Raw genomic sequence first — 10,981 nt, forward strand, 5'->3', positions numbered from 1 at the left:
CAGAAAAGGCCAAAAGGTATTATAGCAATTAGTTTAAGAAACTGGACAGAACAAATTTGGTTTCCTATGTAGGTTAAAAATATTCTACTTTTGAAAGGAGAGGCTTCTTATCAGTACTCTTTTCTTTAAAGAACTGGTCTATATTCAGTGATAGCGGTGAATGGTCGATCATTCTGGACCATATTTCCGAAATTGATGGCTTGTCAGGAGGCTCTAATAATTTAAGATACGGGATTTCTTCAGGTAAAAAATTGTTTCTATTTTTGACACCTTCTAAGAAGTGTGGATGAGAATCGCTATATTCACTGAGTAATTCTAGTTTTGCAATACGTTGAGCAATTTCAGATTCAAAATCAGTTGCAACAGGTGGGAACAGAGTTAAACAGAGTAACATAAAAAGAAACATTTTGTAACTTACGTTTATTACTTCGTCTATTGCTGGTGATTTCTTGATTTCTCCGTCTTCCACTTAAAAAAAGAGTACAGTATAAGGTGCGTCTTGCAAATTCAAATTAATATTATTAGTGAAAGTAATCTGATACTTTAGTTCATAAACGTGAGTGGGATTATATGGTACTCAAAATATGACAAATTTTGCGTTATTTTCTAATGTTACGAAGAATGCAACTATTCTCTGTTGATAACTGTGTTAATAAAACAAAACACTTGTCAAGTGTTACAGTTTTATTTCCGAATTTCAATGTTTTCTGTAGGAGGAATATTCTAATATACGATGGCGGGTCGAATGCAAGAGCAGTAAGAACTTGTGTCTCAATGGAAAGTGGTAACATAGATTAAGGGTCTACAGTAAAGGGAGCTTCGATGATATCAAGGTCTATTTCGTCTCTGTTGTTCAATTGAAAAAGAAAGCGTTCAATATGTTCTGGTTTGTTAGGGTCCAACAAACAATTATTTCTAAGTTTACAAACTGGTCTTTAACGAAGAAAATAGCAATGTTTTCTTTATATGAAATATACGATCGATCAATTGTGGTTGATTTGTCATTATATTTCAAGATTTTATGCGGGATGTTATAAGGACTGTAAGAAGTTACGAACGTTGTTCTTGAAGCTATAATCCAATAATCATTTAACGGATTATTCATTGATCAGTTGGTGGTTCTAAAATCAAACAAGGGACATTCAAAATGTCCAAGTCTACTAAACTAGAAGAATGAATTTGGATTAATAAACTGTTAAGTTGTTGAGATTTATACTTTCCCCAGAAAACAGCAATAGGGTCTTCGTTAGCGTTAGTAACAATGATTACTACAATTCTTGCTTCGTTAGAAATTTGGCAATAAGTTAAGGTGTTTAGTTCACTATTGAATTTCAGCTTTTGATTTGCCTTAATAAAAACTTTCGCAAGTTTATCAGGGTTGATAGAAAGAGAAATAAGAAAACCGTTTTGGTCGAATAAGTCTTTGTCGGTCATAAATAAGATTTATTGACTTTTAAGGGATTAACTGGTGATGGTGTTCAGTGTGAGTAGTGTTGTTGGGTTTAACTTTAAACTTTCTGAGTTGTCAGTCTTGTACTATGTTCAATCTGAAGGGTTATGAACTCCTTCTATAGTTACTGACTGAGAATTAATTTTGAACTGAGATACCTGATATATGTGTTGTAGAGATGTGTTGTGACAAGTATTGGTTGGTCACAAATTGGAATGCTTGAAAACTTTTCTAAGTTTTTTAAGTTATTAGTCGAAAGGGGCAAAATGTAAAAGATAGAATTTGGAACAGCAAGAAAGATAGATAGAGAGAGAGAGAGAGAGAGAGAGATAGTTAAGTTAGAGCTGAGTTCGAGAGCGAAAGGAGTAATTGATTTCAGAAGGTAACTGAGAAAAGTGATTTTGAATTTGGGTAAGGTTCTTAAATAGAGGTTTTTAGGGCTAAGTTACCAGAATTTGTGTGCTCAATTCTGATTGACCAATGGCTAGCTTCGACTAGTGGCATGTAGCATGATGATAAATTGGTCATATGACAAGCTCATTACGATAACCTTGCAAAATTGCATGTTCAAAAGTTGCTGTTTTTTATATGTTCTATACAATTAAAATATGCGTCTTAAAAAGGAACTTCTGGTCCGAATTTTAGAAATTGCAGATGTAGGACTATAGTATAGATATCAGTGGTTGAGTTATGCTGAAAAATAACACTTGTACTTCAACAGAAATTTTTGGAGACCTCTTAGAACTTAATAGTGAAATTTGCTGTTTTATGTCCTTTTATAAGTGAACATTATATCTAAAATAAAAAAGTGTACTTATGATTCGAATTTCAAAAATACCCTGTGTCAGGCTAGGGTACTATATGTTAGAAACAACTGGATGTAATTCTCAGGGTTCTAGTATTTTTAAATATTTTCGGAGACTTTTTTGTGGGAAAAATTGAATTATCTAACTTAAGTGTTGAATTTCAAGTATAAAGTGTGATATTTTCACTTATAAGCTAGATATAGAAATTTCGCTGGCAACGTTTTGTTCGTTAGGTTTTTGTGCATAAATGGACCGATTTTGAGTTTCGTATCTGGACGGGTTTATAAAAATGCTAAGTAAGAATTTGAAATTTTTCGTATAATTTCTATGATTTTGCTCATTTTGTTAATTCAAGTTAGTGTAGGGTTGAAATGCATGTTCGAGTGACTGGTGAGAGAAGTGGGCTTTAGCCAAAATACTAAATAGATTTCTTTTTGTTCTAGTAGCGGGTATTTGTTTGTTCTTAGTTGAATAACTCTTGTGTGTAGAAGTTGTAATTGTGCGGTTAGTTATTTGTTCGTAAATGCTCTAAGGTTTACTTTAAGCATCCCTTGGGTCCTTAAACCAGTACGGTTAGCTGTTACCTGTTGACTATGTAAAATGCTTAATTGTGCATTTCCTGACTAAATTCGATTTTACGTAGTTTAATTAGTTTGCAAGGGACAAATTTCTGTACTTAAGGTATTTAATTTAGATAAGGTATTTGCTCATGGGGAACTTATTTCTATTTAGCTTTGCTTTATGTAACATGTGTTTTCAGCGTTAGTTTGCAATAAAAGGTATGCGTAAATGTTGAAAGTGTATGAGTGTTGAACATGTAGAGGAGTTATGTGTGTGTAACAGCTTGTAATGGTGATTAATTGCGTGCTTTGTGAAAGATTTGTGTTGAGTGGGCTATTTGCTTTTTGCATTTAATTCTTGTTGACTACAGTTGATCTCTCTTGACTATTTAATTCCAACCCCTTAACATCTTCTTAACTCTCTTTCTTTATTTCATTCTTTAACTTTTATTCTGTTCATTTCTATATTTCCTTCTTTATTTTAATCTTTCTGTTCTCGATTTAACCTTAAACTTTTATTCTCTCTTTTTCATAATCTTAGTTCCTTCTTCAACTTATTTTAACTTTGTATTTCTGTTTCTACAGTCCATTCCAATGTGCATATTAACTTCCTTGAGCCTGATCAGGATTTGCAAGATCAGTTAGATTACGCTGAGGTGAAGCCTAATCAAAAGGGTATTGAATCAGTTCCCGTTTCGGGTTTCAAAAAGAGGGCGCGGGAATTCTATTATAAGAGGTATATCAGTCAGGAAATTTTGGGACCTGGAGCTGATGATTATATCTTCTTTATGTCAGAGGCATATCAGCATCTTCAAATTGTCTTGGGAGATGAGGAGGTATGGGCACTCGATCGTGTGAGTGTAATGAGCAAACCGTGGAGGCGACGGGAGCTGAATTGTGTGTCCGTAGAGACTCTGGAGATGATTAATTTCTTCTTGGGGACCGATGTGAGTATTTGCTAATCTATAACTCAGAAAAACTGTTTGTTGTGATGAGGTCTTTAGGGGCGCTCGAAGGAAAAAAAATGAAGGGTTTTAAGGGAATCAAGAAAAAGGAGGGGGATGTTTGTTAGCCAGAGTGGTAAGGAGAAAAAATTTTTCGATTTTAGTTCTTCCAAGAATTCTTTGTGGGGGACAAAGTGGAATGGGTGTGGAAAGAGCAAGCGGCCTTAGCGAAGCAACTCTGGGCTCTTCACTATGCGTGGTGGGATCCAGAAGTTGGTCCCGTGCTTCAAGGAGCATATAAGATGCTGAGGGAGCTGAAACTTCCGGAGTGTGCCATCTTCAATTGTGACACAATCAGGAGCGCTGTGCTTAAGAACCTGCTAAAGGACTTCATGAATATGCGAGTATAATTTAAATTGTGGAGATTTGCGCTTAGATGGGGGTTGTGCGCGTGATATTTTAACTATGTAAATATATTTTAATTTTATTTTTTGGTGCGTGGTTACGCTTTTGAATATAAAAGAACTTATTTTAAAGAGATTTTGTGTCTCTATTTCTTTTTGAGTTTATGTAGCAAGTCAGAGGGAATAGGTTCACCAAAGAATGTAGGTGCTTTTCTATTACGCTGAGGTCTACTCAATACTTCATTTGCGTCAGGTAAATTAGATATATTAAGTGATGCTGTAGGGGTAGGATTAAAAGGTGATGATGTGGGGCTATTATGCGTTGCTTGGGGGAATAATTTGCGTGTAGCTTTAAATTTACTAGTATTATCAGGTGGTGTAGAAAAATTTCCTTGCTGTGGTCTATTAGGTGAATACATATTTTGCATAGGGTAGGGGGTTGAAATGCGTGGGGGTAGAAAATTAGAAGAGCTTGTGCCTTGAATTTGTGCAGTGTTACCTACTCGTGTTTGTAGCGATTCTAAGCCTGAATCTTTTGTTGGGGTAGCCTCAACGTTAAATGTTGGCTGTAGCGTAGTACTAGGATTAACAGTAGATTGTGTTTCTAATAAGGGCCACTGCGAAAAAGCAATATAGTGTGCGCCTCTGTAAGCATTAGATTTGGATATATTATGCTTATTATATTGAGTATAATAATCATCCGTGTCGTCTCAGACTACATAGATCTCAACTAACTCTTGTATTTTTTCTTCTTTCGGGAATAAGGTACTATATGATTTCTATGCACGGTTTTCTTCTCATTTGTTTTATCATGTTGTATTTCATATGTACTATTAGATAGCATTCGTTGCACAGTGTAAGGGCCTGCGCGTAGCTCTTGTAGCTTTTTAGACTTTAGTAATCCTTTAGAGTGATTTTCTAATAGTACTTTTCTACCTTCAGGTATAGGCTTTCCGAGTTTAAATCTATTTCTATACTTGTGTGCTTTATTCGTAGTTTGTCTACATTTAGTGTAGGTATTCGAATATATAGTTTTAAATGTATTTTCTCGTTTTAACATTTCGTTAGATAATCTGTTTTGTAATAATTTCTCTATCTTTTTGTTATTACAAGTTTCTTCACTATGTGAGTGTGGCGGTAGATTACTACAAAACTCTGATGTGCATTTATTTTGATTATCTCGTAGTAGTCCTAACTTTAGTGATAGGGGTATTTGCGGTTTGGTTCTGAATAGTATTTCATAAGGGGTATATCCCGTACTGTAGTTTACTGCACTGCAGTATTGTGTGAAAATGCAAATTTACTAGTGTACTCGGACCAATTATATCCACTTCTACTAATAAAATCTCTTAGGTAATTAGTCAAATGTTTATTTTGTACTTCTACTGATCGTTAGTCCACGGTGAATATGCAGTTCGGGGGCATAGTGTAATTCCCATTTCGTTTGTGTAGTGAACGAAATCATTACTAATAAAAGCATTGCCGTTTTCATGTACTATTTGTTGCGGTATACCAAATTTAGTTATAAATTTCTCTAGTTGATTTACTGTTTCGAGAGCTTCAGCATTCTTGCTAGGGTATACTAGTAGTATCCATATCTGCCATGTTACTGGAGGAGGGGGGTCCGGACCCCCCCCCCTACAAGAACTTTCACTCTGTAAAAGTTGATTTCTTGTACTTTTGAAGAAACTTTGAGAGTCCTATTGTTTTACCTACTTCGATCTTTTGGATTGTAAGTTCATGTTATGTGAACTCTTGGGAAATAAATTTGGAGAGTTTGGAATATTTCCTTCCGCGCGCATGAGTGGGCTGTTATGCCTAATTTGAACTTTTATTGAGCTTTCGAAAGTGGGGATTGTTTAAACTTGTCAAGTTTTGTTTACGGTGGGGGATTTTATGTGGAATTAAATCAAAGCGGAGCGGGCTCTTGGAAACTGAATTTCAAAACAAAATTAAATTAGTGCGGTGTGTTTTATTGATTTTGAAATTAAATTGCTTTGGTGTATGAAAAGTGTTCCAATTAAGATAAAAGTAAATGTATGGCTGTGAAAGCAGTTTGGAAGTATGAATTTGGTGAGGGGAATAAAGCAGGGCCCTCGGTGTTAGAACTGAACCGTTTCTTGGCAAATGTTTGGAATAAATTCTTTTCTGCCTGTTAGGTTGAGATAAATGTTAAATCACCAAAATCAGCCTTCTGAAGAGACTACTTCCTATTTCTTCTCAATTGTATTGCGTCTACAGAGCGAACTAAGTGAAACTTGAAGCTATTAAAAAGAATGCCAGGACACAAATGTGAGACTTGTGAGCTCACTTTCAACAATTTTCAAGAAAAATTAAAACATTTCACAGAAAATCACAAAAACCGATATATAAAATATTGTTCAAGATGTCAGGAAGCCATTTATTTTCTTCCTCAGTTTACCAAGCATAAAAAGCACAACAAATTTCTTGAAACCAACCCATTATACTGTTCTCGATCTCTTGTTTCGGGGAAAATATTGGACCAAATTTGCCCTTTCTGCAGGCAAATTTTTTTTTTATAAACAGGAGCTCGAGAAGCATTTGAGAAGCTTTTGTCGGTGCAAAGTGCAAAGAATATCCCACAGGAGGACTGGGAAATTTCCTTAAAGTAAGTTTTCTTCTCACCAATTGTATAAAAATATCATTATTAATATTTATCTTTGTATTTTTAAATTTTCCGTTCTATAAAAGAAGTACTTATTACAATACAAAGAAAAATAACAGATTACTCATTGTCAGAATCTACAATATAAGCACGGGCACGTTTAATCGAGATTACTGGCGATTCCTCATTTTCAGAGAGTGTTACCTCTGAAGAGTTAGTAGATTCAACACTATCTATTTGTCTGAATAAGTTATTGCTTAATGTTGCTTGCTTCTTTTTGTTGCTGATGCTGGCTAATGTTTCATTCTCACTGCTTGAAGAGCAGCAATCTGGGTTTTCATCAGCTTCATTGAGAATGAACGGGTTATTGATTTCCTGGTCAGACTCATCACTTTGTTCCGATAAATTTGAAAGGTCAATAACATCATTCAACTCTTCATTAGAGTACGAGGGTTGATGAAAACCTGGATCGGGTGTTTCCCAGCCTGAGGCCTCCCCTCCTTCAGGAAGTTCAAACACGTTATAGGGTTCGTTCAATTCGTCTTCCCAGTCGGTTTCGGCACACAGTTTTTTTGAAACGTATTCATCACGCAAAGAAAAATGTCCGAAGGGCAGTGTTGTTTTTTTGTCTGTATTTATATATCTTTTGTCGTCGTATGCGCAGAGGGCAATTTTGTTCAAGCACACAGTTTGTAGTTGATGTTTAAGTGTTGATATTTTGATGTTTTCAAGTCTCACTACGTTGCTCGTCTCCAATGTCTCTTTGAACATTTCATGATTTAATTTGGCTTGCGCGAATTTTTTAGTTCCTTTCGCCGACATTTTGTTTTCGCCATTACTAGCAACAATCGAGTAAAGTTTAGGCTTAAGGGCACAGAATTCTTCTATTGGCGTTCCTGCAAGTTCGTCTTTGAACTTAAGCACCACCTTTGCATTCGTTTTGTCATAGAGTTTGTGGTCGCTGGGGAAGTTTGAGAGATCAAAGTGTTTTTTCAGGGTAGAGTTTTTCGTCAAATCATCATAGAAACTATTCGTTTTAACTTTGTATACGAATGAGTCTGTATCTGAATACAGCAAACTGCACTCTGTTTGTTTTTTCATTACGTTGTAATGAAAATCAAACATAAACAGCTTTGAAAGCTCAAGAATGCTGGCTCCAATAATTGTTGGTTTGTTCCATACTATGGATTGGACTTTCTTTGTGATAATTGTTAGGTTCTCATCTATGATTTTTATCGATGAAATATTTCCTTTTGATGTTGTTTTAAGTAGCTCCTCTTCTGTGCGAACAAATTTAACGGACACTCTATTTCTCAAACTTTCACATAGCTTGCCAAAAGTAGAGTTTGACATAAGTTTGTAGAAATCCTGATCGAGCTTAGAGCTAGCTTCTTGACGTTTCTGTGTGTTAAGTGCAATATAACTTGCTAACCACTTAGATTGATAAAACTTTACTGCTCGATGAACTCGGGTGACCTTAATTCCGCTATCAACATAGAATTTGAGGTTCCGGTAGTGAACAACATAGTTCTTCTTTGGGTGAAACGTCTGTCTCAACTTACTTGATTTCGACGAAGTTAGACTTAGAGCGCTTCTAAGAGTTGTCTGATAGTCACTAAGTTCTAGGGTATCGATTGGTTCCTTGTCGGGTATCAATGGGTAGTCTGCATGTTCATCATGTAGAGCATCAGGGTACTCTAGATCCACCTCAACAATGAAACCAACATCCCCTTCGTCGTCGGTCTGCAAAATTGTTTCTAGTGCAACATCTTCAATCAATTCAAACTGATTCAGGGGAAGAGGGAAATGTAACATGATTCCCCCGTAAAGGTTATTAGCATCAATATAAATGATTGATGAGACTTCCTTTGAGCTATCAAAGTTAGGCAGTAGGGTGTTGTTTGCAATCTCTAGTCTTGAACTGTAGATAGAGGACAGGCCTCCACGTATCATTTTCTCTGCCATTTCAAGGATCAGTCGGTCTGTCAACAGCTCAATTTCGGGCTTGCAGGTTTTCAGAAACGCGTTTCCAGAAAGATTTGAAGCTGTGTAGAACTGTGCACAGTCCAGGCCGTATGTGTCATAGCACACAGAACGCAGCTCCTCGAACCAGCATGACAACTGTAGCACATCGCCAGTGAGATATAGCTCCAGGAGTTCCTTCAGACTTTGGCAATTGAACTCGTTGAAGACAAAATTCAACTGATTGAGTTCCTCACTGGTAACATCAATTTTATTGTCTTTCAAACTGTTTTTCCAGTTTTCGAGACTGGGAAGAGAAAGTTCTCTCAGTTTACTGAAGTCATTGACATACGAGTAGGGAAAACTTCCCTTTTTCTTCAACAAGTTGCGTTGCTCAGTGGTATAGCCTCGGTAAAAGTTGTCAAGAATACTGAATTTATTGTGAGGCAGAGTTTGTACAATTTTATCGAGGCTGCACGGCATAAACTTGAAACTGTCAATAAAGCGCATGTACTCGTAAACAGTGAGTTCATCTCGCTTCCTTTTTCGTGTTTCAATGAATACACCAAAATTTAGTGCAATGAATTTTCCGTCGTTTGTCGGTATCACTTCAATTTTTGTTGACTCTGAGGCTGTATGCAAGGACTTAACTATGTGATGTAAGTCATAGTTCATCATGTTGTGGGCAATTACGGGAGTGAAATTGAGTGTTCGGCGCTTGAGGTTGCATTCGTCGTGCGCGTAACCGATGAATTGACCACTGTAGTGACAGTGGTCCAACACTTTTTCGTTGTCATTGTTGAAAGCAACATCACAAATCCAACATCTCGAGAATGTACTTCGCAAAGGGGCGGCTCCAATAAATTTAGGAAATTTCCTTTTCTGATGGTAAAAGAACCTTGCAAGTTTTTCGATTTTTGTAATGAAGCGTTTCATACAATCGGGGCCTGTGTAAATGTCAAAATGTATTGGTTCAGGGTTGTTATGTTCGACCACAATTAAGCAGTAACTACACGGTAAATGGTGTTCCAAGGCACACGTGCTTGAAGTCATTGGGTTACTTTTCGCTGTTGCTACAGGCACAAGTAGAGATTCTAAGTCCAAGTAGACTACAAAAGGTGAAAACCACCTCGCGGCGTAGTTTTCGAACTTCAACTTGTTGTTAGCAGGATCGGGCATCGTGATTTGCAGAGAATCATTTTCCAAACACGATTTCTGATGTGCTAATAGCACATCCGCTGACGAACAAATGTGAAAACAGTTCCTGCACAGCTCATTTCTATCACGATACTCTTTACCGTTGATTTTAGCGACAAATTTCATCAAATTGATAATGAGTACGTAGTGGTATGTCTGTTCGTTTTGTAGGAGCAACAAATCGAGTACGAATGGGAAATTTTTGCCTCGTGACAGCTTCAATGGTAGTAATTGCTTCGTCTGATACCTTAAATATGAAAAATCTCAGACTTTTTCTGGATAGTGAGGTTTTTTAAACAGCAAAATGTTAAGAACTGTTATGATGAACGAAAAATTTTTGTTCCCCTTTTTTTTAACAACTTTTCCTTTTTTTTTCTTTTTTTGATATGTCCTGTAGACTCATTGGCATTTCAAAGTCCCCTTTCGGTTGCTTTGCTGATGGATTTTCTTTGCTGTACGTCAGAACGTTGGTGCGTGATCTGAAGCATGGTGTTGGCGGTTCTAATTTTTCTTTTTTGTAAACCAGATGGTATCCAGCTGTGTAGCAGTAAAGGAAACAGTTATCATCGTTTGCATTGTGTATGTTTAACAAGTTCGAATCTCTTCTTAGCGGATGTTCCTCATGAAACGGTATGAAACTGCTTCCCCGGACAGGCACATATTTGGCCAGCTTCAGGGTAACTTTGTCTATTGAAAGTAGCTGCCAACCACTTCCGTAGCTTGAAAACGAAACAAGTTTTGAAACAATGTTGTCGACAAAGTCTTCAAAAATTTCATCCGAAATCCCTGAATGATATACGATTCGTGTATTTGTATTGAAAAACACGCTTAATTTTTCTTGATCGTCATCCAAAGGTTTCTGAAGCGTCATTTCCACTACAAGTTGAACCTTTTGTGGAAACCTGTGCGTGTGTTTTTGGACTGTTTTCGAAATTTCGCCCCGGTTCCTGAACAGATATTCCATAATGTCTAAATCCCCCTGGGCCGGCTCAAATTCGTAGTAGTTTACACCATTGCTAATTGAACTGACTG

At 36.6% G+C, this 10,981-nt stretch overlaps 1 protein-coding gene across 1 annotated transcript; it reads right to left on the bottom strand.

Moving 5' to 3' along the window:
• Positions 1-6,910: 6,910 nt before the first annotated feature.
• LOC142339050 (uncharacterized) lies at positions 6,911-9,931 on the bottom strand. The gene has a single exon (XM_075388750.1). It carries the CDS (start codon positions 9,929-9,931, stop codon positions 6,911-6,913), a length of 3,021 nt encoding a protein of 1,006 aa, XP_075244865.1.
• Between the last annotated feature and the right edge of the window lie 1,050 nt (positions 9,932-10,981).

This window comes from Convolutriloba macropyga, chromosome 1, assembly GCF_964194025.1.
Source record: "Convolutriloba macropyga chromosome 1, txConMacr16.3, whole genome shotgun sequence".
Classification (NCBI taxonomy): Eukaryota; Metazoa; Xenacoelomorpha; order Acoela; family Convolutidae; genus Convolutriloba; species Convolutriloba macropyga.